This window comes from Colletotrichum orchidophilum (genome assembly GCF_001831195.1).
Source record: "Colletotrichum orchidophilum strain IMI 309357 chromosome Unknown Scaffold_88.1, whole genome shotgun sequence".
Taxonomy (NCBI): domain Eukaryota; kingdom Fungi; phylum Ascomycota; class Sordariomycetes; order Glomerellales; family Glomerellaceae; genus Colletotrichum; species Colletotrichum orchidophilum.
Window position 1 is genome coordinate 1 of NW_019173044.1, and position 27,517 is coordinate 27,517.

General features: G+C 52.8%; 10 protein-coding genes across 10 annotated transcripts; 5 read left to right on the top strand and 5 right to left on the bottom strand.

Moving 5' to 3' along the window:
• Positions 1 to 1,298: 1,298 nt before the first annotated feature.
• On the bottom strand, positions 1,299 to 3,355 carry CORC01_09583 (uncharacterized protein; the record flags this gene model as incomplete). The annotated part of the gene is made up of 3 exons (XM_022621212.1): positions 1,299 to 2,992; positions 3,052 to 3,066; positions 3,127 to 3,355. 3 exons carry the CDS (start codon positions 3,353 to 3,355, stop codon positions 1,299 to 1,301), a joined length of 1,938 nt encoding a protein of 645 aa, XP_022472221.1.
• Positions 3,356 to 5,336: 1,981 nt separating this feature from the next.
• CORC01_09584 (linoleate diol synthase) lies at positions 5,337 to 8,936 on the top strand (the record flags this gene model as incomplete). The annotated part of the gene is made up of 6 exons (XM_022621213.1): positions 5,337 to 5,604; positions 5,663 to 5,901; positions 5,956 to 6,148; positions 6,205 to 8,270; positions 8,323 to 8,568; positions 8,628 to 8,936. The coding sequence occupies 6 exons, from the start codon at positions 5,337 to 5,339 to the stop codon at positions 8,934 to 8,936; spliced, it is 3,321 nt and encodes a 1,106-aa protein (XP_022472222.1).
• A 2,187-nt stretch (positions 8,937 to 11,123) lies between these two features.
• On the top strand, positions 11,124 to 13,562 carry CORC01_09585 (GMC oxidoreductase; the record flags this gene model as incomplete). Its single annotated transcript, XM_022621214.1, has 1 exon — positions 11,124 to 13,562. The coding sequence occupies one exon, from the start codon at positions 11,124 to 11,126 to the stop codon at positions 13,560 to 13,562; it is 2,439 nt and encodes an 812-aa protein (XP_022472223.1).
• A 2,504-nt stretch (positions 13,563 to 16,066) lies between these two features.
• CORC01_09586 (uncharacterized protein) lies at positions 16,067 to 17,082 on the top strand (the record flags this gene model as incomplete). Its single annotated transcript, XM_022621215.1, has 3 exons — positions 16,067 to 16,382; positions 16,450 to 16,635; positions 16,688 to 17,082. The coding sequence occupies 3 exons, from the start codon at positions 16,067 to 16,069 to the stop codon at positions 17,080 to 17,082; spliced, it is 897 nt and encodes a 298-aa protein (XP_022472224.1).
• A 123-nt stretch (positions 17,083 to 17,205) lies between these two features.
• On the bottom strand, positions 17,206 to 19,479 carry CORC01_09587 (diaminopropionate ammonia-lyase; the record flags this gene model as incomplete). Its single annotated transcript, XM_022621216.1, has 1 exon — positions 17,206 to 19,479. One exon carries the CDS (start codon positions 19,477 to 19,479, stop codon positions 17,206 to 17,208), a length of 2,274 nt encoding a protein of 757 aa, XP_022472225.1.
• Positions 19,480 to 19,962: 483 nt separating this feature from the next.
• On the top strand, positions 19,963 to 20,883 carry CORC01_09588 (phenazine biosynthesis-like protein; the record flags this gene model as incomplete). Its single annotated transcript, XM_022621217.1, has 1 exon — positions 19,963 to 20,883. The coding sequence occupies one exon, from the start codon at positions 19,963 to 19,965 to the stop codon at positions 20,881 to 20,883; it is 921 nt and encodes a 306-aa protein (XP_022472226.1).
• A 109-nt stretch (positions 20,884 to 20,992) lies between these two features.
• On the bottom strand, positions 20,993 to 21,930 carry CORC01_09589 (xyloglucan-specific endo-beta-1,4-glucanase A; the record flags this gene model as incomplete). The annotated part of the gene is made up of 2 exons (XM_022621218.1): positions 20,993 to 21,402; positions 21,459 to 21,930. Coding segments are annotated over 2 exons (882 nt in total), but the record flags the coding sequence as incomplete, so codon positions are not given.
• A 1,503-nt stretch (positions 21,931 to 23,433) lies between these two features.
• On the top strand, positions 23,434 to 24,566 carry CORC01_09590 (zinc-binding dehydrogenase; the record flags this gene model as incomplete). The annotated part of the gene is made up of 2 exons (XM_022621219.1): positions 23,434 to 23,607; positions 23,676 to 24,566. 2 exons carry the CDS (start codon positions 23,434 to 23,436, stop codon positions 24,564 to 24,566), a joined length of 1,065 nt encoding a protein of 354 aa, XP_022472228.1.
• A 399-nt stretch (positions 24,567 to 24,965) lies between these two features.
• On the bottom strand, positions 24,966 to 25,235 carry CORC01_09591 (uncharacterized protein; the record flags this gene model as incomplete). Its single annotated transcript, XM_022621220.1, has 1 exon — positions 24,966 to 25,235. One exon carries the CDS (start codon positions 25,233 to 25,235, stop codon positions 24,966 to 24,968), a length of 270 nt encoding a protein of 89 aa, XP_022472229.1.
• Positions 25,236 to 25,847: 612 nt separating this feature from the next.
• CORC01_09592 (endonuclease/exonuclease/phosphatase family) lies at positions 25,848 to 27,371 on the bottom strand (the record flags this gene model as incomplete). Its single annotated transcript, XM_022621221.1, has 1 exon — positions 25,848 to 27,371. One exon carries the CDS (start codon positions 27,369 to 27,371, stop codon positions 25,848 to 25,850), a length of 1,524 nt encoding a protein of 507 aa, XP_022472230.1.
• Positions 27,372 to 27,517: the final 146 nt, after the last annotated feature.

The following is a 27,517-nucleotide window of genomic DNA, read 5'->3' on the forward strand; positions in this document are numbered from 1 at the left end:
GGGGGGGGAGGGAGAGCCGCTGGTCTTCCTTATGCGTGCGCCTCGGGAGGGATTACATCCGAGCTGGTGCACATCCTCGAGCTTACCTTACCTTGTAGTGCCGACAGGCGATGCTTAGAAATCCACAACGACTGCTGCAGCACAAAATCCAACAGGGTGGTGAGATTTCCTGTACATCATCGAAGGAAAGTGCACATGTAGATGCAAACAAAGATGCATTTCAAGATGAGAGAGATAGAGTTCATCAGCCTCAGATGGCAGATCTCATGCCACGCGCAACAACGACCAATCGGGACTGGGGTGCAGACAGCGGCTCCAGAAGCTTAAATGGACGATGACAGCTTGCGCTTTGCAAATAGGGAAATGGCCTTCTTCGTCATTCAGCAATACTATGGCGTGATCCCAAAGAAGAAGACTCCAAGTCCGATGAAGCCAGCGTGCCAGCGTGCTCTCTATGTATCCGTGTGTGTGGGGGGTCCACGGGAAGTGGAACTCTACAAGGACGCTATTCCCGGCGGCAACAACGAAACAAACACCCGCCAACGTGGGCAGTTGAACCCAGGCAAGCGAGGACAGCTAGGTAGCCGCCATGCAAAACACAAAACAACGTTGGACATATTGAAAATACGAGCGAGTTTGCTTGCTAATCAATGACGCAAAGGCCTTGCACAAGGGTCTCAACCGTGCAACTTTACCCCACCGTCGTGGCCGGTTAGGTATCAGTCACCTCCGGCCCGGCCCGGCCCCGACAACGCCAACCAGCAGGCCCCAGGGTGTATCATTTCCTTGACTCTCTCAAAATGCAACGACATGCTTTGCGCAGCAAGTCTTTACGCAGCAAAAAGTACTAGTTAGAAAACTCCATCTAATCGAGCCGGCATGAACGCTGACTCGGAGATCATATTTCTGTTCACTCGCTCTCTCAGAGATCATCCGACAGGGTAGATGAGTATAAAAGACCAACACCAGAAGCAAGATGCGCTTAAATTACTAACATTCAGTCAGTTGAGGATGCAGTAGCGTTCGGGCACTGCCCTTCCGCCCGCCCATTCCTTGTGCAACTTGGGATGTTTGCCATTTGTAATCAGTGTCTTTCGTCCTCAGCTCCTTGACTTGATCTAATTATTCGCTTCTCATGAAGTCGCTTATGGGTCATAGCATAACGTCTCACGGAAGTACCAGATGGCTACTAAGCAATTGCTCCTTCACAAGCGAATCTTGACGGCTACAAACGACGAGTCGACATGATTCCCAAAACGTAGCAACTAATAATTTCACCTGATACAATGTTGTCTCAGCTAGGTTTTCTCAATTTCCGACCTCCGCACCCAAACCTCGTCAATAACATCACCGCTGCCTTTGACACAAACCCATTGCCCTATTCCGTACTCCTTGGGCGCAACTCGACAGCCTCTGCCACCTCCGCCGACAATCAAGTTCCCAGGTCTGTAATTCTCATCACGCTCCATTCGCCGTATCACGCTTCCGTGAATCCTTACCTTGTCGGGAACATCGCGGACTTCCCCTCGCGGCAATGGCCATCTGATTGGTTTCCAACTGCCGTCTGGCCTGAGGTCTAGTCTCCTAAATGGGAGATACTCCATCACTCGCCACATGAAGACGCTGGCTCGATGCATGCCACATCCAAAATCAAGAGAATCGTGGATTTTGGCTTCATGTGCCGTCTGGATCATCTCGTTGAACGGTGTGACGGTGCAGTTGTGTGTTGACGTTTCCGAATCTCCTGCGTTCTCTGTCACCGAACCGGTTGGCGATGCGGGCCGAGAGCCGATAGGGGGAGAAGGGGCGTCGACATGAATTTCCGGAACTGCGATCGCTTCACACGGCGTGGGAGTCGGCGACTCTCTTGCAGTCTGGGGATTTGGTCCGGCTACTGATTGGACACAGCCCAGGTACTCGAGTTGGCCGAGGTCAAGAGTCAATCCTGCTCGCATAGCTTCTCTCACCATCCACACCAAAGGTATATGGCTGGCGTTCTTACGGCCAGGAACGGCATCCCATCCTCCTCCGATGTCGCCGTGCCCTCCAGAGAACCACACCTCATCAACATCCTGGTCGGCTTCGTCGTCGTCCGAGTCGTAGGTGAGGTCCTCCATGGGCGGCTTGGAGTTGATGGACGATGCGTCATGATCCGTATACGCGTGGCCTGTCCGATCTGTTGCTCGAGATCTGGATCTGGAGCGGCTGCGGAAAGGAGCGGGATGGTCTGCATCTTCTTCTTGTTGATGGACTCGGCGCCTACCACGGTCTTCTTTCGCCACGGCGTCATCGGGTGCAAGTGTTGATCGCCGACCTGGTCGATACTTTTCTTGAAATTCCTGCACTTTTTCGTTGAAAGGGTGATGCTCCATCATTCGCTTGGCTACGGTTTTCTTCCGACTCTTCTTGGGCTCTTGGTAAATGAGGTCCTGTCGAAACTTGGCGCGTCGCTCATCAATGCTGACAGCATGTCTGATGACCTTTGCAGAGGATCGTGCTGTATACGGGAACTTGCTGCGCTGCATCCACGCTGTCTCGAAGCGCGGTACACTGTTCACGGTATCGAAGAGCCCCAAAAAGCGGATTCGTCGAATCGGTCGCGAGAATGTCTCCCTAAAGCCTTTGAGAAACTGATACATCTTCTCTCTGTCTTCTTTACCTTCCGGTGTCGAGTTTGTTCTTCTGCATTGCCATTGAGAGAATGAGCTCCAAGCGAAAGCGACCATTTCCTCATTACCATGGGCAAGAAGACCGACGAAGTCCAACATCTCTGCTAGGAATCTAGCAACATAGGCGCCTCGGGAAAAGCCGAACATGTAGATATCGTCTCCTGGCGAGTAGTATCTCATCAGGAATCGGTATCCCCCCACAACGTGCTGATCGAACGAGGAGCCAACCGCAGAGTCCTTAGCCATCTGGTACCAGGACCTGCATTTGGCTCTAACACCGTTGTGCGTCAGGTTTTCTGACACAACGTATGTCCCGATACCGGCTATGATGATGAATATTTTCAGTGACATGGAGTTTTCACGCAATTGCGGCGGCACTCACGCTGATAGTAATGATCTAGAAACCCCGTCAGCCTCATCGTTCCAAAAGCAATTGATTGTATGCAAAAAGTCTTACATTGGTCATCTGCATTGCTGTCGAGCATGCGGAAAATTTTGAGAATATTGCTGTCACTGTCATCTCCACGGAATTTGTTGCCGGTACCATCAAAACATAGGATCAGCTTCCTACGACCACCACCATGCTGACCTCCCCTACAAGCTCCATTGCCACATTGACCATCTGCAGCGGCTGTGTTTGGTGGATGTTGATTGTTCCTTGATGGATCGCGTAAGTGATTCGGCATTGTGAAAATAGAAGGAGACAAATTTTCAAAGAAAGCAGTTCTCGGAACCCAACAATAGCTGGACACTGTTGGTGGGAGGTGAAGCAACCAATGCTGGCGAGGGTTAATTTTCATATACAATCATGGGTACTACAGAAGGCTTGGCACGATGCCCTGGATTGAGACACTCCGTAGCCCGTTATGTACTGATTGAGGTGCAGCGTAAAGTCAGGAAGTCTGCATGTTTCTAACTAATGGCCCTCATCGAAATGCAAGCAGACAATTCGAATCTGATTTGCGTCACCAAGCCGAACTAATACGTCTGTTTCACTCGAAGGATAAGACAAGATATCGTATTAGTAGACAGGCACAACAGAACAGGTAAAAAGTCCTACATACCGTACAAACTCGCCAGATCCTCCCTACGCTAGCACGTGCTTTCCTTCCGTTAAGCTGTATTCAGGATAAGAACAACGCTGATCTTCGCCAGCAGTAGAGGGTTGGATTCTGAATAGAGGCACTCATTGGCCAAAAGCCTTCCGAGACACGTAAAGCACGGGCTAGCGCAAGTACGAGTGTGACGAGTCTCTACGGCATGTCAAATTTTCAAAAACTCGCGAGTCGGCGAATCAACAAGAAAACACAGGTGATCACATCCGGCATTAACTCCGGTCCTATTGCTCCCCCAGCTTACGCCCCATGAGATTAGTTTGAGACAGATCTGCTATCCGCGCCCAGGAAAGGAAGTTTTCGGACCGCGGATAATTCGCACTAGCATTCTGAGGCGTGCCTGAGTTATTCTTTCAGTGAAGAGAGACACAATCATTTTCCATGTCTTGGTGGGAAGGGAGAAAATTTTCGAGCTTAGCAATCCTCGAGACATGACACCAGAAACGGAAAGCGTAAGCTCTTGTTTCGGACGCGCTTGTTCCGAGACCTGCCCTTACGCCCTACTACCTTAACTCATGTTGTCCAAACCCTGAGGAAAGATGCGGGTATGCGATAGGGGCACGAGACATGGTTGAGCCAGGTCTCACTACTACTCTAGCATCCCGCGCGAGACAGTTCGAATAGGCAAGATAGTGATTAATGTGACGTCAATGACGCCCGAAAATAATTGCCTGATCTGCGATGAATTGGGTTCCAAGACACAGCTGATAGTTAGTCAAACTCTTTTTGAGTCTTCAGAACGCCACATGCAAACCATTCCGTTGGAGGATGCTACCTCGAAGGAATCATAGCAAGTAATGGAGATTGAGCAACACTGCAACAGTGAAGTCTGAACTCACGACGTTCATTGCACAACATATACGAACAGAACGTACCGAAGATCGGGTACACGTGAAACGTTCTCAAGTGCTATGCAAGCTTCTAGTGGTCCGAACAAGCTCCTGTTGAGCGGCAGAGTAGCTTCTTAAGTTGAGGGAGGAGTTCCACTCGGAACACCATGGACGTTGTGTACCACATCCGGTAACTCTCCTTATCCCACTATCCCGTTAAAGCATCGCCGCGCAGCGGTTCCCGAAGAAACGTCTCACAACACCAAAGTAGTGCTTCGGAAGCTACCGCGAGGAAATGATCGGCACCGGTCAGGTCGATCAATCTCCCTTACGCCGGTACCACATGTAAGGCGGTACGGGCGTCAGGTCACGAACGGAGCTATCATGGACGGTTGCAGCTGTTTATTTGACCGATCTACCACCGGTGTCGCGTAACTGGCCGCCGACGTGGAACATACTTGTCTTAGACACTATCTGAGACAGATAGAGACGATCGTATTGTGTCACATTTGGCATTTGTGCTCATAAACCATTTTCCACCACCGCTGTAGTAAGCAATTATGCATGGACCGAAGCAGGAGATATCGAATGGCGGACATATGGATTACACACATCTTGCTCCAACTGGAAGGTATAATAAATAGACGCGGTCGCCCTACAAAACAGCGCTGACAGAGCGTTGCACCTGATCACAAGGATTGCTCACAATTGATGATTGCACGATGAAATCTTACAGAAACGGAAGCAATTCAAGCGCTGGCGCTGATGAGCACGAGCGCACCAACGCTGCTACCAGCAAAGAGAAGCCCCAACCTGGCCCAAGCCGAGCATCCGCTCGATATGGCTCACATGATGTCAAGAAAAAGGGATTCTCGAATCTACGCCAAGCCTCCAAGCGACCAATGCCTACCCAGCGCGGGGATGGGACTTATCCTTCAGAAGTTATTCGACCTACCATGGTCCAGAATCTGAAAGCCCTACAGGCCGCAGGTTGGTAGATCCCCTTGCTGGTACTGTGAAGTTGGGCAAATACTAACGTCGAGAGAAGATCTCAAGACACTAGTCCAGATCATCAAATCCAAGATCAAAGGGGAGAAGATCCAAGATGACAAAACCATGATCATGGAACGGACCATTCAGATTGTCGCCAAGCTCCCACATAACTCTCGCCTACGAGAGCAACTAACAAACACCTTCATTGAAGAACTGTGGGGATCACTCGATCACCCTCCGATGCTGTATATGGGCGATGAATTCAAATATCGCCGTGCTGATGGATCTTATAATGTGAGTTGAGTGGTAATAAAGTTCCATCAATGTGATCTAACGATAAGGTTGTAGAATCCAATGCTACCAAGGCTAGGAGCCGCCGGAGGGCCTTATGCCCGGTCTGTCAAGCCTCGCATTGTCACCCTCGGCGCTATGCCGGATCCTGGCTTGATCTTCGATTCCGTGATGGGCCGCACCAGTTACAAGAAACACCCCAATAATGTTTCGAGTATTCTGTGGTATTGGGCGACCATCGTCATCCACGGTGAGTCACTTCCTCATGACGAAACATCGCCCGAGACATAATCTGACGAATAGCAGATCTTTTCTGGACGGACTTCAAAGATATGACCAAGTCGAAAACGTCTGCATATCTGGATCTCTCGCCTTTGTATGGAAGCAACCAGGAGATGCAAGATTCAATCAGGACGTTCAAGGATGGCAAGCTCAAGGCCGATAGTTTCGCTGACAAGCGTCTGATCGGAATGCCACCAGGCGTTTGTGTCCTCTTGATCATGTTCAACCGGTTCCACAATCATGTGGCGGAGAATTTGGCTGCAATCAATGAGGGGGGAAGATTCACACCACCAGGTGACAGTCTCAGCGGGGAGCAGTTCACCAAAGCTCTGAAGAAGTACGACGAAGACCTGTTCCAGACCGCACGTCTTGTGACATCTGGCCTCTACATCAATATTACGTTGGTCGATTACGTACGCAACATTGTCAATTTGAACCGGACCAACACAACTTGGACTCTTGATCCCCGACAAGAGGCTGGTATCGATGCCGGCACACCTGATGGAGCCGAAGCAGGTACTGGCAATGTCAACTCCGCAGAGTTTAACCTTTGTTACAGATGGCATTCGTGTATCTCGGACAAGGACGACAAGTGGATTCAGAAGTTCTACAGCAAGCTTCTGGGCAACAAGGGGCAAATGTCTCCTCAAGAGATGGCCTGCGTTTTCGGACAATTCGAGAAGTCTATTCCAGATGACCCTGCACTGCGTACTTTTGCGGAGTACGAAAGAGGCGATGACGGAAAGTTTGACGACGACGACCTCGTGGACTGCATCAGCTCCGCGATCGAAGACTGTGCCGGAGCGTTTGGAGCTCGAAATGTTCCCCAAGTTATGCGGCCTGTGGAGATCATGGGCATCTTGCAAGGACGCAAGTGGAACGTTGCTGGTCTAAACGAGTTCCGCAAGCACTTTGGTCTCAAGCCCTACGACCGCTTTGAAGACATCAACTCGGACCCGGCTGTCGCAGACCAGCTCAAGAATCTATACCAGCACCCAGACTACGTTGAACTGTACCCTGGTCTCGTCGCTGAGGAGGCAAAGGCTCCCTTAACACCCGGTGTCGGCATTGCTCCCACGTACACCATCTCACGTGTCGTTCTTTCGGACGCTGTGTGCCTTGTTCGCGGTGACAGGTATTACACCACTGATTACAACCCCCGACACTTGACCCAATGGGGGTACAAGGAGGTGGAGTATGACTTGAATGTCAACCACGGCTGTGTTTTCTACAAGCTGTTTCTCAGAGCTTTCCCCAACCATTTCAAGGGTAACTCTGTGTACGCGCATTACCCCATGGTGATCCCGCCGGAAAACCACCAGATTCTCACGGACCTGGGGAGAGTCGACCAATTTGACTTTGAACGCCCCAAGCCCACCCCACCGAGGACCGACATTGTGTCGTTTGGCGGCGTCAAGTACGTTTTGGACAGCCAGGATCGATACAAGGTGACATGGGATGATGGTTTGTCCTTCCTCATGGGCAAGGGTGGAAGCCGCTTCATGCTTTCCGGAGACACTGATTTCCACACGAGCCAGAAGAAGTGCATGGGCGCCCAACTCTATCAAGACGACTGGGGTTCTCATGTCAAGAAATTCTACGCCGAGATGACGGAGCAACTCCTCCGCGAGAAGTCATACAAGCTTGCCGGTCAAACGCATGCTGACATTATCCGGGACGTGGGCAACATCGCCCATGTCCACTTCGCCGCCAGGGTGTTTAATCTTCCTCTGAAGACCAACAAGAACCCCAAAGGCGTCTTCACTGAGCAGGAGATGTATCAAATCTTGGCGGTCATCTTCGTGTGCATCTTCTTCGACATCGACCCAGCCAAGTCTTTCCCTCTCCGACAGGCTGCCAAGGAGGCAGCACAGTCGCTAGGCAAGCTGATTGAGACGAATGTCAAAATCACTACGAAGACCGGGCTTCGCGGGATCTTCACTGGTTCGGCGGATAAGCAAGATCCCCTCGCATCATACGGAACCAACATGATCAAGGGCCTCGACAAGGCCGGCCTCAGCACCTATGACATCGCGTGGAGCCAGATTCTGCCTACATCAGGAGCTATGGTTCCGAACCAAGCCCAAGTCGTAAGTTCTTGTCAATGCTAGAAATCATGTTCATGTACTAACCTACGCCCAGTTCGCTCAAGCGGTTGATTACTATCTCTCGTCTCCAGGCTCGGCCCATCTTGATCAAATCCATGCCGTTGCCCTAGCACCCTCCACGAAAGAGTCCGATGCGGTATTGCTTGGGTACGCCATGGAGGGTATCCGGCTTGCAGGCACATTTGGTTCCTACCGTGAGGCAGCCCAAGACGACGTCATCGTGGAGGATGATGGTCGAGAAGTGCCTGTGAGACGGGGCGACAAAGTTTTTGTTAGTTTCGTAAGTATCCGTACCGCCCACCGAGACTATTGTGAATTTCCATCTCATATGATTTCCAGGTTTCTGCTGCAAAGGATTCGAAGCACTTCCCGCAGCCGGAGGAGGTCAACCCGCGGAGGCCGATTGACTCTTACATACACTACGGCCTCGGCCCACACTCCTGCCTGGGCCGCGATGCAAGCCAAGTTGCTCTCACAGAGATGTTCAGAGCGCTTTTCCGGAGGAAAAACGTCAGGCGCGTACCGGGCCCTCAGGGACTTTTGAAGAAAGTCCCAAGGCCTGGTGGTTTCTTTGTGTACTTGAAGGAGGATTGGGGCCAAATTTGGCCGTTCCCTGTCACCATGAAGGTGATGTGGGACGATAAATGAGTTGCACGATCTACAGATACTCTAGATCTATACTACGTCATGCGACCTAGCGACGGGTAGCTTGCCGGCCGTGGAGAATGAATTTGAGCCTCCCAATCAGGTTGCTTTACTTCTGTCGGTGATCAATGTTCAATTTTGATGAATGGAATGAATTCTCCATTTAACAATCTGTGAAATAATGGGTTCCTTCAGCTGAGACTGACCCTTTTCGGAGAGTATCCGTGGACCAGTGTCACACGTCTCGGTATATCCACTTGCCATCCCTGCATATCCCTGCGTTGGTGATGGCCAGTTAGGGGCGATCTTTGGGTTGTGAGATGGGGTCGGTCCCTCATCCCTTGACAGCGGTAAGCAGAGACACACCGGGATCGGCATCCCAATCAGGCACTTTTGGCGGAGAGGGGTCCTTGTCTTCAAATGTTTGTGAACGCCTATCCCTTTGCGGCAGAACACACAATTGCTCCTGGTCAAATGGGGGATTTTGATGCCAAGCTTCGAGACAACAACCGCCTTGCGGCTTTGAACCAACCGAGGACAATTACGGTATACTTGTCAAGCTCCTGCCTGCTCTTGCCATAATGCAGACTGGGGATATACAATCCTGTTTTGCATTTTGTTGGTGATATTGACATTGTTCTTGTCCAGTACGCTTCTTGGGGGGCGAGAATTCATTAGTTTGCGCCCGGCTGTCTTTGTAGAAACTGAAGGCTTTTCCTAGAAGTGAAGACCAAAAAAAGGATCTGCTGGGCGCCAGATTGGACCAGGGCATTAAAAATCCCAGTTTCTGCAAAAGCTCTGAACATGCATGGCATGCAGCAGATCCGCAGGGAGGGGGACGGTGAAGGGTCAAAGCACGCTGCACTTCGCATAAGAAATGAAGGAGGAAGAGAAGCGGTGGCCCCAGCGTGCCTAGCGGTTGATGGATTTAACAATCTTGAATCAACTTGACAGTTTAACTTAGTAGGCTGACAGCTTTCGAACGTGCGGCCCGTGTTGTTAGGTTGAGCTGACCAAATCAGGCGCGCGGCCCATGCCACCCACGCCCACAACGTCAGTTTATTTCCAATTTATTTTCTGCCTTATCCCTTGAAATGCGTGGGAAGACCTGGAGCTAGAGATTGAGAGTCCTTGATCTGGGCAGTGGGATGCCGGAAGCGGGTAAGTATTTTCCCCCTCCTCCCCCTTTCTTTGGATAAGAGCACTGTTTTTGGACCTCGGGCGGCTGAACCCCCCACTTGCGGCCCTGATGTTGGCCAGTGATGTTTGGGTGCGTTTATTAACTCCGGACGACGTCGCATTTTTCTGTTTCGCATAGCCAAGCAACCCCTGAGTTTTAATATATCTGGGGTACAGCACCCAACCACGATATCCACCCTGGCGCGTGGACACTGGACCATCACATCAATGATCAGAGAACGGATAGACGGCCTACGTTGTAGCTGGGTCAGCCTCGTAGACCCATGTCCGTCCTAGGGGGCCATGTGCTGCAAGCGCATCATCGAACCTGCCATGTCGTAAGGTAGAGGGCACTCAATCCCGGGCCGTAGCACCGGCATTGCTTGCCTACCTCGGCCGGGTCTGGATCGCGCTCCGGGATGGCCCTCCGAGCGGACGTCACCCGACGGACCTCGCACTTCTATCCGAATGACTAGTTTTACTATTGAACATTCCCCTATTCGCCCAACTTCGTCTCCCGTGGCTCATCTTCCATTCGTCAGGCCATGATACCAAGCTACACCACTTTCCACGCTGCCGGGTCCCGACGATTCCCACATTCTTGGCCGGAGGAGTGCGGATCTACAATATCAGATGCATATTGCTGACCCCCTCCCCTCGCCTAAACGGGGCTGGAAACTGGGGCTAGGCTCTAGCCATGGCACCTCGAAGCAGTCAGTCCCGATTTGGGGCTTCCTTAGCCATGCCTTGTCGTTGAAGAAAACACATATAATCATTGGCACACCTTCTCAGGCAGCCCTCCTTTGCTCTTGATCCTTCTCTCCAACAACTTCATTTCTGTTGCCATTTGCACTGGTTGCTGTTCCACTTTCTTTTGCCCATCTGTGACGGGTGTACACTCTCTTTGACACTCTTGTGTTCCGTTCATTTCCCATCAAACGCCTCATTCCCACATAACGACGTTAGAACCACACATTCTCTTCCAAGCAGCAAACCTTACAATCATTCATCATGTTCAAGTCCCTCCTTACAACGGGGCTCTTGGCTGCGGCTGCGGTCGCCCAGCAGACAACCTCGTATGTCGACTCCGCAACCGGCATCACCTTCCAGAGGTACACCGAGACTTCTGGATTCTCCTTCGGTATCGCCCTGCCATCAACTGTTGGCAAGGACTTCATCGGCCAAATCTCTGCTCCCATCACCGCGGGATGGGCCTCCGTCTCGCTTGGTGGTCCCATGACCAACAAGCTTCTTGTTGTTGCGTGGCCCAACGGAAAATCTATCCAGACTTCCATCCGCAAGGCATCAGGATACTCGAATCCCGACGTTGTGACCGACTCCGGCATCACTCTCAAGCCCATTGAGTCTGGTACCTCGATCAATGCCACTGCCTTCACCTACACCTTCGTCTGCGAGGGTTGCATTACCGGTGACTCGACAACCTTCACCGGTACCTCCGATGATACCACCTTTGGCTGGGCTTACTCGACCACTGCCCTTTCCGACACCACCAGCGCTTCCGTCGCTCTCAACTACCACGGTGCTGGTTTCGGCCTCTTCGGTGCGAACCTCGCCGGTGCCAAGTCCGCTGACTACGCTACTTGGGCTGCGAAGGCATCCGATGCTGTCGCTACTCCCACCGCTGGCAACGGAACCTCCACGGCCGTTCCCGCCAAGATCACCACCACGATTTCCAACACTACCTACGACTACATCGTCGCTGGTGGTGGTGCTGCTGGTCTCATTGTCGCCGAGCGTCTGGCCGAGTCCGGCAAGAGTGTTCTTCTCCTTGAGCGCGGAGGACCTTCTTTGGCTTCCAGCGGTGGCAAGGCTACTGTCGACTGGAACAACACGGTCACCCAATATGACGTCCCTGCCATGGGTTACTACCTCGCGACCGCCAAGGAGACCAGCGAGTACTGCACGGATACCGCTTCTCAAGCTGGCTGCCTTCTCGGCGGTTCTACCATGGTCAACGCCATGATGTGGGTTAAGCCTCCCGCTCATGACTTTGACGACAAGTGGCCTACGGGCTGGAAGTGGAGCAACGTCGAGGAGTCTGCCAACAAGCTCTACGAGCGCACCCCGGGAACCATTCTCGCCAGCAAGGACGGAAAGCGCTACGACCAGGGCGCCTACGACGTCATGTCCCAATGGTTGGCTAGCAACGGTTTCTCCGAGGTCGACGGTCTCGCTGAGCCTAACAAGAAGGAGGCTGTCTTCACTCACCCCCCTTGGTTGATCGAGAACGGCATGCGCGGCGGCCCCGTTCGTGACTATCTTCCCCTTGCCCAGGCTTTGCCCAACTTCAAGTTGCAGCTCAACGCCAAGGTCATCCGCGCCATCCGCAACGGTACCACCATTTCTGGTGTCGAGATTGAGACCGCCCCCAACGTTCGCCAGATCATCAACTTGAAGTCTGGTGGCGCTGCCATCCTCGCTGCTGGCGCCCTCTCTTCCCCTCGTATTCTGTTCAACAGCGGTATCGGCCCCAAGGAGCAGATCCAGACTGTCCAGAGCGGAACTACCCAGGTCACTCTTCCTGCCGAGGCCCAATGGATCGACCTTCCCGTTGGCAAGAACCTCAAGGACCACCCCATCTTCACCGTCAACTTCAAGACCAAGTCGACTCTCAACTCTTTGCCCAGCACTGCCTTCACCGCTCCCAGCCAGACAGACGTCGACGAGTTCGCTCAGGGCTCCGGAGTTCTCAGCCAGGCTGGACAGCGCCTCAACTTCTGGACCAGCATCGAGGGCTCTGACGGCGGAAAGCGCTACGTCCAAGGTACTGTCAACTCTCCCGCCAACGACACAATCCGCGTCAAGGTCTACCTCACCCACGGTCTCACCTCCGTCGGTGCTCTCGGCATCTCTGCGGACGGCTCTACCAAGCTGACCACCGAGCCCTACCTCACCACCCCTGAGGACAAGGAGGCCATCATCAGCTTCATGAACCAGCTCATCCAGTACGCCTCCAAGTCCAACAGCACCCTGACTCTGTCCGGCAATGTTACCGCTGAGAGCCTCATCTCCGAGCACACCACTGGTAGCCACTTTGTTGGCAGTGCCATCATGGGTTCCACCAACGATGGGAACAGTGTTGTCGACACCAAGACCAAGGTCTGGGGCACTGACAACCTCTACGTCGTCGATGCCTCCATCCACCCTGACTTGCCTACTGGTAACACCCAGGCTATTGTCATGGTTGCTGCTGAGCACGCTGCCGCTCAGATCCTCGGAGGAGCTGGAAGCGCCGGCAACTCTAGCTCTGAGTCCAGCTCTGGTTCCGGCTCCGCCACTGGCTCCGGCTCCAGCTCTGGTTCTGGCTCCGGCTCCAGCACTGGCAATGGCTCCGGCTCGGGCTCCGGTTCCGGCTCGGCTGGTTGCAAGCGCTCCGTCAAGCGTTTCGAACGCCTCCAGCGTTTCCGTCGTGCTCGCCACAGCTTCTAAACATGTTGTGAATATGCTCTTATATGTGTATACTTCTTTCTAGGTGTGAAGCACTGCCATTTGTATATAAAAGTAAATAGTACCAAGACATGATTTCAGTATAGCTCTCTTGCCATCGTTTTCCATTTCTTCATATTCCAGAGGTAATCCAGAGTCCTGGGTAAGCCCGCTCATGAGATAAATCTGGTTTTCGTTGACGTCATCCAAAGGCAGTCCCAAGGGTAGTATTGATGCATCAAATGTCTTGTTTTGTCAATCGGTTTCCGTACATATCAAAGCCTCACAAGTCTGACAGGACTTTCGGGGTTCTGGGCTGATGACGACTGTAGCACCACACGCAATACGGGGATGTCACCCTCCATGGGCAAACTTGTCAAAGAGGGAGGCACCGATATGCAACCCGACTGTCAGGAGGGAGTAGCCATGGGTTTCGGATCGAAAGGCGGCATCCGCCAAGAAGCTGTCAGAGAGTATCTTGCGGGCGCGGATGCGGCCGTCGCATTGTCCTAAAGCTCCATGGTGGGACGCATGGCACAATGAGCTTTGGCAGGAAAAAGTAAATATGAGGGTGGGCCAACCGAAGCGATCTTGCTCCGCAATAATCAAAGGGTTCGAGACAGCATTTACACAAGGGGAGGTCATCTAGCCGGGCACTGTCATCGGCTCTTTAACTTTTGTTACAGAATTCAGCCGGCCTTCGCCAACCATAACGGATGTAATGAAGGCAGTAGACGACGCTCGCCATTCGTATGAAGTTGTACCGAGCATTTGGTGATTGACAACTAGACACGCCGGCTCAGAGGTAGGCTACCCACAACCTATCTCGGATGAAATTGTGTCATGGCGGAGTAGAAACAATGCGCAGTCCATGTAGAATCAATTCATCAAAAACTGGACTTGCGGCTCGCCATTGTTTCTCAAGCTTCTATGGTCTCTTTTGCGTGGTGTGGTTGACTTCGGCTGCGGCTGGCAGGGGTCAAAGAGGCTAATAGTTGGCCAGTTCTCAAGACCTTTCTTTTTCCACATCCTGCAAAGACTTGCAAAGAGCAAACGAGTGATTAATGTAAGCTGGAGGTCTGGAAGAGCCTGATTTGGCGCTAGCAATGCAGCTAGTATGGTGCAAGGCATCAGCGGAGGGAGGGGTTTCCAGACCAGCACACCGGGACGGAGCTTCCGAGGATCACTTGCATGAGGCCTGAATCCAAGACCCTGGGATAGGGAGGTAGGTTGCCCTTGTGATTTGACGGAGGCGAAATCTGTCACTATTCCATCAAGCACGAATAGTGCCCCAGGTTACCGAAGTGCATTGTCCTAGATCCGCGAAGGATCGGATGGCGCAACATCAACCTCTGAAAGCCGTCTTAACCCTAGTACGCAACTTAGAAGCTGGTTGCAGATTATTCTACCAGATCTATACTGCAGCGTTACATAGCCCCTCGGAAACTCATTTCATCCAATAGCCGGACAAATTAGAAACCGTCAATTACCCTCAAGTTAACTGCATGAATAGCTCACTTGGCTCAGTAAACAACGCAGCCAACCGCATTTATGATTTATGACTGCATGCATGCATGCGCTCCCTGGTACGTACAGTCTCGCCTCCACGACAAAGCTGTCTTCCGACTCGCCCTTCTGACAGATCTCTTAGAGACCTTGATCCACGTCAAGGTCCGAGACGGCATGGCTTCGGACGCTTGCTGTCAAGCGAGTGATACAAGGAGCTTTCCTAGTGTCGACTAGTCCCCGTAAGGGGCCTTGGCCACTCAGAGGTTTTATGTGATTGACAATTATACACACTAAGCCATCACATCGTGCGGGGCGACCAAGGATTACTATTCCAAAGCTTTGAATGTTTCCTTTTTGACGTGAATGGCATCCTTACCTTGCATCAACGAGGTCTGGCCCTCCTACAAGAAAAGATCCCAGAGGCCGTCCACTTGCGCAGACCCCTTCATCGGACTGCAATTCCGTCGTTTCCGACCCTTTAGCTCAGAATTTACACGTGCTATGGCCGTAGAAGTGATATATTTTTTCTTTCTTTTTCTCAAAAAGGTTTGACATCTTCATCGGAAGCGGACCAGAAGCCTCCTTAAGTTGAGATGGGCCCCGGCCGTGGAAATCATTGGTGTTGAATATGTGATTTCATTTCGCAAATTCTGTGACTTCCACAGCGTCATCATGTCTTTCCGCCCAATGAATTCAGATATTCTAGCAAGTCTTTCTAGGCGCAATAGCTCAACTGCAGCTCCATTCGTGATTGACGTTTCCAAAGACCCTGCGCCGAGGGTCGTCGGTTCGATATGGGCCATGATCTCGGTATCAACTGTTTTCTTATTTCTTCGAGTTTATTGCAAGAGAATCAGGTCGCGAGGCTTATGGATAGATGACTATCTTTTGGTGGTTTCTTGGGTAAGAGGTTACTAGAATCGTTACTATCGCATTTGTCACTGACGAACCATCTCTAGATCTTTCTTCTCGTTTCAACATCTCTCACTACGGAGCTCATGAGACTCGGGTTTGGCAAGTCCATCGCTTTCTCACCGCATATATTCACGCTCTCGTCTGTAAACGTCGTCATGAACAAAGTCGCCTTGGCCCTCAGCAAAACATCTTTTGCGGTCACAATGCTCCGCATCTCGTCTGGAGGACAGAAGGTTCTTATTTGGTTCCTGATCTTGTCTATGAATGCAGTCTTGGCAACCAGCGCTGTCGTGGCATGGAAACCCGCCTGCGATAGGCCGTCAGACTCTTATGAAGCTGTACTACCCGGATCTTGCTGGCGAGTTGAGGATTCGGTCATCATGCACATGGTATCAAATGGTAAGCGACATAAATGATGCATCCAAACACGGCTGTTTTCGGGTAGCAAGCTGACCCATTTTCTCAGGATACTCTGCACTCGTTGACTTCATTTTGTCTCTGCTTCCATGGCCGATGCTATGGAGACTGGCATTAAAACGTCGTGAGAAGATTGGAGTTGCCGTTGCTATGAGTCTTGGGGTCATTGCAGGTTTAGTCGGTGTGATCAAAGTTGTCAAAATAGTGACCATTGCCGAAGGCGCAGATATACCATGTAAGTTTCTGGATATTTCCCTGCTCCTTGGATAGTTCTGATCATTCTAAAGACCGCCTTTCGCTGCTCTTCATATGGGGACAGGCCGAAATCAACGTCACAATCGTCGCATCATCTATCCCGGTTTTACGGGTGCTTTTCACCGAAATGTATTCAACGACTAGATCTAGCGAAAGAGATGGATATTTGAAGTCAGACAGGCAAAGTGAGTTTCCATCAGATATTGGCATGAACACGTTAGAGGAGGGGCGGAAGATCGAGCTAGAGACAAGCCGCAATGTGTTGCGAGCTATGGGCCCATCAACGACTACGAACACCGCCATGAGGGCTCGGGAGACAGATATTGGATACAATGCGATGGATGAGATCACGCAGGGTACCCAAAGGCACACGCTGAGAAACTCTGAAAGCTACGAGGGCATTGAACTTGCAAGCGCGTTGAGATGATGGGCAGGACTTCCTCAGTCAAGACGTCAGAGAGTTAATGAGTAAGATTCCTGGATGACATATGCTAGTGTTCCCAAATGTCGCTTGATTTATGTGAAAATATTACCTAGACAGGTAGCATCTCTAAGCGCAAAAGTCTTGGATCACAGTCTCTATGATGGATGCAACCTCCCGAATGCTCTCTACGCTCACCCATTCCTCCTTGCCATGGATCCCGAAACTCCTGGGTCCATAGACAACAGATGGAATACCAATCTGATTCAATAAAGCGGCATCGCACCAGAAAGAACCCGCGACAGGCTCCTGTGCGTTGCCTAGACACTTTGCAGTGCCCGAGACGAAGGCCTTGACGAACTGATCGTCTGCATCCTGACCAAGAGGAGGCCGCGAGAAGGTAATACGAGGAGTCGTATATTTGAAATCCGGGTTAGACTTGGCGATACTGGACAAGATGCCTTCAATGTCATCAAGAATACTCTGCGACGTCTGTGCCGGGATGGTCCGGAACTCGACAGTCAAAGTGCAGCGCTCCGGATAACTTGACGGTTCCTCACCTCCCTGAATGAGTCCTGCATGCAAAGACGCCTTCCCCAGTCGAGAATCGGACGGCAACGTCTTTGAGTATTCTAACAGTGCCGTCTGCACGGCACCAGCGAGCAAGATTGCGTCAACGCCATCCTCGGGCCTAGAACCATGGGCTGCGATACCGAGGATGTCGATATCGACCCAGATGAATCCCTTGTGAGCAATGACCATTTCCTGGTTAGTGGGTTCCGGGATGATTGCGGCATCGGCCTTCCAACCGGCTCTGATGACCTCCTCGGTACCGAAAGAGAAGTTCTCCTCGTCGGCAACAGCGGCGAGGATGACATCACCCCTTAGAGAAGAGCCCGATGCCAAATTGAATCGAGCCATTGACGCCATGGCAGTCGCCAAACCCGCCTTCATGTCCGCGCTCCCACGACCATAGATTCGCCCTCCGTCTTCGGGCTTGAGCTCTCCGCTAAGCGGATCTAGGTCTGGCGAGTAACTCGAAAGGCTGACGGTGTCGACATGCCCGTTGAGCATGATGGACTTTCCTCCTCCCTTGCCGCGCAGCACACCAACCACGGAGGGTCGGCCTGGCCTCTCTTCCAACCAGTGCGCTTCAAGGTCGCGGTGTTGCAGCCACGCAGAAATGTAATGGGCAATTTCGGTTTCACCAGCACCAGAAGCCTTGGACAGGTCGGGGTTTGAAGAATCGATGGACGTGAGGATTTGTGTCAACTTGACGGGATCTTTGACAGACACATCCAGAGGAATCTTGTAGTTGCGCGGGCCTTCGGTGTTGAGCAGCACAACTACAGCGTCTTTGGAAAGGTAGGCCGGTCGTGGGCTCACTCGTCCAAGCCGTCGAAGCGCCGCGACCGTGGCGCCACCGCATGGCCCGCTCTTGACACCTATGGTCTTGAGATAGTTCACAGCCTCGTGGGCCTCAAAATCCGAGACGGTGGCACTGGCATCGACACCCGCGCGAAGGTCATCAAATGCCGTCAAAGAGACGGTGCCGCAGTTGAGCCCCTCCATAATAGTCCTCGAGGTATGAACCGTCACTGGCTTACCAGCTTTTAAACTTGTCCAAAGACACGGAGCAGTGTCGGGCTCGACGGATAGAACTGCACAGTCCCGTCCATCAGACTTGCAATGGGACACAACGGCATGCGCCAGAGATCCAACACCGACTGGTGTCACCATCAGAGTCGGCTTCAGCCCCTGGTCGGCTAACTGTTGCTCGGCCTCGCGGACGAGGGTGGAGTAGCCCTCGACGATCCAAGAGGGAATTTGCTCGTATCCCACGAAAGCATTGTCTTGAATCAATAGTCCGCCTTTGACTGACTTTGATGCTTGCCAGGCTTCTTCGACAGCGTCGTCGTAATGAGAGTTGCTCACGATGACGTTGGCGCCCTCGGAGACAATGTTGGTGACCGCTTCACTGCCAACACTACTAGGGACATAGATGTGCGCATGGATGCCAAGAATCTTAGCCATGGCTGCGACGGCTCTGCCATGGTTACCCTCCGTAGCGGCGTAGAGTGAGAGATTATGCGTTTGAGCGACTTTTGCGACATCGTCGAGGGGCGTGTCGGTGGGCAAGCCCAGATCAGCCGTGATGGCACGATACGTTCCCCATGATGCGCCCAGGATCTTGAAGGCTGGTAGCCCGAGTCTGTTGCTCTCGTCTTTCAGGTAGACTGCTCTCACGCCTAGTTCCTGGGCGATCTCGTCGAGGGGAATGAGAGGGGTTTTGGCAAAGGAGGGTAGTTGCTGATGAAAAGTCTGTACGAGAGATGCATCGGAAGTCGACTGAACTATCCCTGTCTCGTGGTTGAGGTACACGCTTCGGCGTGCGGTCGTCATGGCTGAACTTGGGGGTATCGTGATGCCGGAACTTCGACTGTTTGGGTTAATAATCTTGACTCGTGAGAGTGATGAATAGAACTCGGTGTTGAGTTGCGCTATCGATGGCATTTCCTGGGCTACTTATAACTTATATGGCTAACCTCAACATACTACATGGAATGATCACCATTACTGAATGATCATTATCGGACCTGAGGTGGAAAGGCAATTGGCGAGTCAATCGCCAAAAGGGGGGCCGAGAGTGGGGAAGTCTGTCGACGAAAGGCGCGGGCGATGCATGAATACTAATCAATAATGCCGCTTAATAAACCACTTCAGACTTTGTAATTACCAAGCACCAACAACTCGTGACTCACTCAATCATCCCTAGTACGACATATAATATAACCGCAGACCCGTTCTATCTGTCATTCAAGCCTTGTCGACATAGAGTTCACACATATTTACCCTCGTGGCGATCGGTCTTCAAACGACACATCGATGGAACTCCCATTCACCACCGTCGACGTCTTCACGGACAAGCCCTTTGAGGGCAACCCCCTGGCCATTGTCACGATCCCGGCCTCGGTCTCCCTGACGCAGGAGCAGAAGCAAACCATCGCCAGAGAGTTCAACTATTCCGAGACCACATTCGTGCACGAAGATGACGACCCCGCATCCACTGAGCGGCGCTTCGACATCTTCAAGACGACGGTGGAGCTTCCCTTTGCGGGACACCCCACCGTTGGCACGGCCGTCTTCCTCAAGCCCCGCGGCATCAAGAAATTGATTGCAAAAGCCGGGCCCATCGCCATCGACGAGACGGGCCCCGAGTCCGTACGGGCCGCTATACCCCACAATAACCGTCTCCATCAGAAGCGTTTGAGAGACCTGGGCCCCGGCCCGTACAGCAATGCGCCGCCGGAACTTGCCACAGCGGAGATTGAAGCCCCTGTCTTTAGCATTGTGGACGGCATGACGTTTGCTCTTGTCGAACTGTCCTCGCTGGAATTGCTGGCTTCTGCAAAGATTGGACCCATAGATTTCCGGCAGCAAGAGCTCTTGGACGAGGGCTGGCGCGAGACTTTAATTTCTCGATACTACTATGTGCGGCTTGGTACCGAGACCGTTGATGGGCGTGTTGTGCACAAGATCAGAACTCGTCTGATCGAGCCTGACTTGGAGGATCCTGCAACCGGTAGCGCTGCTTGCGCGCTTTCGAGCTACCTGAGTTTGTTTGAACTGTCTGGTGATGCACTTAGCTTCGAGATCACGCAGGGAGTCGAGATGGGCCGGAGGAGCAACATTTACATTGACACAAAGCTTGGAAAGAGTGCTGATGGTGCGCGAAAGTTGGAGACGTTGCATCTTGGAGGAACGGCAAGAAAAGTGATGAGTGGTACCATCTTTTTGGAATCATGACCAGCGGAGAACCTTCACGAGGCGGCCCCGTAGAGTACCTTAGTTAGTTGAATTTTTACATTTATACAGCAAGTGAAGTCAATGGCTATCTCGTGTAGATAATCTGACCTTAGATATTGATGTTCAAGCCGAGAGTGTTATTGAAGGTGACAGTACCCCAGTACGGCTCCTGGCCGGCGTTTCCAACATTGACGTAGGTGCTCTCGGAAAAGACACCGTGTTTCGAGAGCGCCAGAAGCCAATCCTTGATGTCTCCCTCAAAGGAGCCCTTCTCCAGGTCACCATACTGGGTAGGCGCGAGTAGTGAAGACACCGTGATGCCGGTGTCGGTGTTCTTGCCCTGGTACAGCTTCCACCCGTCCTTACCATAGAGACCGTCGATCGTGACCGTCGGTCCCTCGGCCCAGCCGATGGGAACCTGTCCACCCTCCCAGCGGAGCCATAGCATAAGCTCCTGGGCGTTGCTGGACGTGCTGTCGCCCTTGGTGTCGGAGGTCATGAAATCATAGACGACGTTGCCTTGGTGGTGGTCGGTCAGTAATCATCAGGCTAAAGATGGTGAGAATAAAATCTACCTTTATAGGCCGAAGAGTTGGAGACAATCCAGCTGTAGGTGCTTGGAATGCTCTGAATGTCACTGAGCTTGGTGTCGAGGTTTTGGGTCAAACCAATAAAGGAGTATCCCTTCACGACGTCCTTTTGGTACGTTGGGTCAATGTCCCAGATGCTGCTCCATTGGATTCGTTGCGCATCGCCAGAGCCGGAGGTGCCCCAGTAACCGGTGCAGGCCGATCCCTTGATGGCCTGGTAGGCGTAGTTCATCGAGTAGACGATCCACGGGGTGCCCGTGAGGACTTCATAGGCGTTGGGGGCACCGCAAAAGGTCTTCTCGGCGATGGCGACCGACGCGAAGGCGGCCGAGGCCAGGTGACGAGAGAAGTAAATCATTGCTTGTTTAGTTATCGGGAACGAACCCTGTAAAGACCGTGTGAAGCGACCCGCTGGTGGTGCAAAGAGAATGACAATGATGGTAGACTGGGCGTTGAATAAGATCACATTTGGGGCTGAGTGTCTGCTCTTACCTACGTTCTGAATAATGAAGGGAGTCTTACCCCAGGAAACCCCCTCCTATCGAGAGTATTTAATAGATTTTCGTGGGGAAGCAGGGGCATCTAATTAAGCAGAGAAAGCAGGTCATATTGCGGTTCGTCAATCTGAAACCGAGCGCCGATCTAAACATACCGGTCCGGACGGGAGATACACTCTCAGCCCACGAATCCGAAGACATTGGCCCTGGGCATCCGCGTCATGTGTTCTTAGCTTGATTGTGGAGCGATGTCAGCTGCGGGTTCTAGACTGTTGACATGGGAATGACCCCGGGAATCAGATCAATCGACCGGTTTCCTGGGCGTGGGGACTAGTTCGCTGAAGCGATCCCGGCTGCACTCATTTCAATGAGTTTCTCTGTATAAACCTAGATCCACCGCTCCAAGCAGCTATATGAAGGATTCGTACAATGTTGGAGCATCTGTCCGTCACATGATCGAAAGTTAGATGGCCTAATCAAAAGAAGTTGCATTGTTGCATGTAGTCTTGAGTGCCAAAACAATCATCAGACTGAAAAGGCTTCCGATCTCCATGCAGACAGATGCATGAGGTACTCGCGCAATAAGGCATGAAAGGCCGCGATAATGATTCGCTCATTAAATGCGAAAAATCTCTGGCGCCAACAAAAGTGTCAAACCCATCAGAACGGGCACGCCTCGCCAGTCGCAGATTCCGGCTGCCGTGGACATTTGCGGGTGGCGGCCCTTTTCATAGGGCGGTGAAGGCGGCAGAAACCCAACCGAAGAGTCAACCTGCATCTTCCTGTCTGCTGAAGGATCTGTCTGAGGTGCCTGGCACTAGCGGGGTCACAACAGCTCGGTCACTAGATCTGACATGCATGGCCGTTGAGAAAATTGAAGCTATTCGTACTTTAGTTCGTGCATCTGCCGAACGTGCCCCTCCCGCTTTTGCCCGTCCGTTGCTACCCTTTGCCATAACTTCCAAGATGTCTATGAATACCTCAAAGATTATTTATAAGCTTGCGGAGAATTTCTCTTGAGAACGGAGACGAGTGGACATAGCTCTACTCAAGATTAGTGATGGAAAGCTCTGGACTTACAAATCAATGTTGGAGAACAACACGGCATATCCAACTCATCTATGGTCTGATTGTCAAGCCGGGGCAAAAAGCGGAATGGCGGCGGAGAGCCAATGGACCCCGGCAGGGATGTAGCGGGTGTCGACCACGTCGAGTCAGTAGAATCCGTGCAAGATGGTAGCATTGCCGGACCCGATATGACGGTATGAGTGGGTATTGCGTCATGCCGACGCTATTTGAAGCTTGGAGCTCGCGAAACCCCACGGTTGCTTTGAAATCTTGAGCATCTCGATATAAAGGCAACGTCTGCCGGCGACGATATCATGTTTACTTAAAGAACTTTTCAAGGCAGACTCTATTGCATCAGCTCAAGTAGTCATACACAAACACACACCAAATTCATCATGGCTCCGACATCAACCAACGCCTGGTCCATCACCGGCATCGGCAAGGACAGCAGCAACTGGGACACCCTCGAGTTCAAGAAGGACGTGCCCCTCCCGGAGCTTGGTGACTACGACGTCCTCGTGCAAATCGAGGCAGTCTCCCTCAACTTCCGCGATCTGGCCATTCTGAAGGTAAGTTTGCTGCTTGACTGCGCCGCTCGTCCGGCAGACCAGCCACGGCTAACACCGAACTCCTCCAGGGCCTCTACCCGTTCCCCCTCAGCTTCCCCCGTATCCCGGCCTCTGACGGCGCCGGCCGCGTCGTCTCCATCGGCCGCAAGGTCACGCAGTTCAAGGAGGGCGACAACATCGCCACCCTCTTCAACCAGCACCACCAGTCCAACCCCATCACCCCCCTGGCCCTCGAGAGCGGCCTCGGCGGCGCCCTCGACGGCACCCTTCGCCAGTACGCCGTCTTCCCCGAGCACGGCGTCGTAAAGTCCCCCAAGACGCTCTCCGCCGTCGAGGCCGCCACCCTCCCCTGCGCGCCGCTGACGGCCTGGAACGCGCTGTACGGCCTGCAGTCCAAGGCGCTCAAGCCCGGCGACTACGTCCTGACGCAGGGCACGGGCGGCGTGAGCCTGTCAGCGATCCAATTCGCCGTCGCCGCGGGCGCGACCGTCATCGCGACGACGTCGTCCGCCGCAAAGGGCGAGGAGCTCAAGAAGCTCGGCGCGCACCACGTCATCAACTACAAGGAGACGCCCAACTGGGGCGAGGTCGCCAAGTCGCTGACGCCGGACAGCGTCGGCGTGGATCACATTATCGAGGTCGGCGGGCCGGGTACCGTCGCGCAGTCGCTCAAGGCCGTCAAGCTGGAGGGCGTTATCTCCATCATTGGGTTCCTGTCCCACGGCGACAAGCCCGAGGGAGACCAGCCCACGCTGCTGGATGCGCTCGCCAACATTTGCACGATTCGCGGGCTGTTGGTCGGGTCGAAGCAGCAGTTTGAGGAGATGAATCAGGCGATTGACGCGAATAAGATCAAGCCCGTCGTCGACAAGACGATTTTCGGCTTCGAAGAGGTCAAGGAGGCGTACCAGTACCAGTGGGACCAGAAGCACTTTGGCAAGGTCGTCATCAAGATTTGAGGTTGTCGCCGGTACGGTGTATGTACGTTAGATGGTGTAGTCTTGCGTGCTGTGTCTTGCGGTAGAGTGCACACGTGAGCGTAGTTTAATGCAGTCATGACCACCATGTTTGTTTGAGCCTGATTGTGACATTGAAATGGTGCAGGTTTCTTCTCAAGTTTCCTCGTATTGATAGCTGTGAGGTGATTTGGTTGATGATCACGCTAACGAACAACGCCTCCCGTCTCCGCTAGCGGCAGCCTCCATCACACCAAATCGATCTGCGATTGTGAAATGGGTTCTTCGTAGTGATGACAAGCGGTCCCTAGTCACCCTGTCTAAAGCAAAACTCCCCCGAACCAAACCCCAAAACTCCGTTCCCATTATGATGATGATGATTCCATCCCCGGATTCCCTCAGTTATTCCCGCTCAGAAACGTCTTCAATGCGACGATCAATCTTCTCCGCCCCATCGCTCTTGACAGCGCGTCCCTCTGGCAGGGCCCGGCCTGCAGAATCGTATTCGCGGCGCTCGAGGTAAACGGGCTCGCCCGTCTTGTAGGAGGCTGTCCGGACAGTGGTGCCCGAAGGGTCCCGCTCCGTCTTGCGCGCCCAGCGCTTCTCCTCGGTCTTGCCGTTGTGGCTGATGGACGAGGAGAAGGAGATTGACGATGTGAAGGAGAAGGGCATGGTGGATGGCTTTCGACTTTTGGTTCTGGTAGTGGTTTTTGGTCTTGGTTGATTTCTTGGTGATGGTAGGAAAGATGCTGTCAGCAAGGTCCAACGGGAGGAGGGTTAGTGCCCGGACTCAAGTCTGCACATCTGAAAGCAAGTTCAAACGCCTAATCAGGTGTATATGACCTGACCTCCTTCCTCCTCAAAGCGCACTTACATCATTGCTCCGCACAAACCACCCTGACGTCATAATATTGCATATTTTGCTTAGTCACCATACACAATTCTTATGCACAATCCTAGATGATTTTGCCAACAAACGCAATAAGTTTGTATTTATGTTCTGTGGCAAGGCTTATTGCTGCCGAGATACTTGGCAACATCAATCCAACCACATCCACAGTGTCAATGAAAGTAGTAGTGTAGTGGGAGAGAGCACTGAGTGTGAATCAAGCCTGAAGCAGCAGAGGAGACTAAATCTCCAGATATGAATGTGACGATTTAAAGATGAACATCGAATGGACCATATGGACATCAATATACACACGCATCCATATACACAGGTAAGGTAACTTAATCAGACTTACATCCGATGAACCATGAAACACATCAAATCTTCCGATCCTCCTAATTACCAATCTTAAACCTCGTCAAAACAGCAGCATGATCCGAAGTCCACTCATTCCACTCATGCCCCGGCTCCGGCGCCGGCTCCCCCACAACCACCACCTCCGACCCGACAACTTCCAACTTACTCCCCCTAAAATACACAAAATCAATCCTGTCCATCGGCTCCGGTCGCCCTTCATTCTCATGATAAATAGGCGACCACGTGATACCCGGCCTCGCCCGCGGGTCCGGATACACGACCCGATACGAGTCAACCAGTCCGGCCCCGGTAGGCTCCACGGACGTGGGCCACGGCACGTCCCCACGCCCGCAGTGCATCCCGCGCGTGGCATCAACCCAGTCGAGATGCGAAGGCGCGTTGAAGTCGCCCATCAGCACCACCGAAATCTCCTCGGCGCTCCCCAACTGCGTCGCCATGGTACCGACGACAGACGTAATCTGCGGCGTCCTCTTCGACTCGGCCTCCCGCGCGAGCACCTCCTCCACCGTCATATTATCAAAACAGAAATCATAGGGCCCGTAAGGATCGTATCCCAGATGGACATTCCACAGCGCAACCTGCTCCCCCTCCCCGTCAAGTAAAACCCTCACTGAAGCAGCATACGTACCGCCCTCGTGTGCTCCGGCCTCTGCAAGCGGATACCTGCTCACGAAGCCCACATCGCCACCCTGCCACGAGTACCACCCCAAGGCCTCCCCAAGCCGAGTAGCGTGCCCGCCAGTACCCTCCTGCACGCCAACGACGTCCGCGCCGCTGGAGGCGAGGAAGCGGATTTGCTTTGCGTGGTAGTCGGACACCTGCGTCCCGCCGTGCCACAGGTTGAAAGTCATGAAGGCCACCTCATCCAACAGCGGCGCGCCGGCAGGTTTGACGGGGATGGTGATCTCTAACCGGTCAGATGTTCCATCTGCAGCGGCAGCCAGCTCGACCGTGACTCTCGCGGAACCTGCGCGGTCAGGCGTGCCGGACATGAGTCCGTCCGCTGACACAGCAATCCATTCGCTCCCTTTGACCTTGTGAAAGGTCACCTCGGAACATCCCCCTTGGCTCCTCAAACCGTCGATCCGCGCCTCGTACCCGTCAGCGACCCGTGCATTCTTCAACGTAATCTCATCGAGGAGGAAAGCAACCGGCCCAGAAGCGTAGGGCACTCTAACCTCCGTCGGTGAAGCGAGCCATGCGTACCCGTCCATGGCGAGGAAGAAGGCGCGGTAGTCGCCAGGTACCAACCCCGACCCCTCAATCTTGACTGTCCCCTCGGCCTCAGGCGCATACCCCCAGACCAGCGACGGCTCTACAAATGTCTGGTTCTCTGGCCCGCCGCCCGAGGCGGGGTAGATGCCGATCCAGTTCTTCGCGTCAGCTTCTACGGTGGAATAGGAGAATGTGAAAAGGGATTCGTCGGGGAGGAAGGATAAACTTCCGGTTCGCCGTGTCGTCGGAATGGCGAGAGCCGGTGTTGAGTATTGTGCTAGCAGGAGCGTTGATAGAAGACGTGGAATGGGCAATGACAAGCGCATGGTGGCAGTTTTCCACACGGGTACTTCATGGTGAGCTAGGATTGCATGGTCGAAATGAATTCTGGAGAGGTGGTCAGCTTTATTCACCATGAGCTGGTTAATACAACCTCAACTCTTCAGGAGATTGATGCAATAAGCGTCAGCTT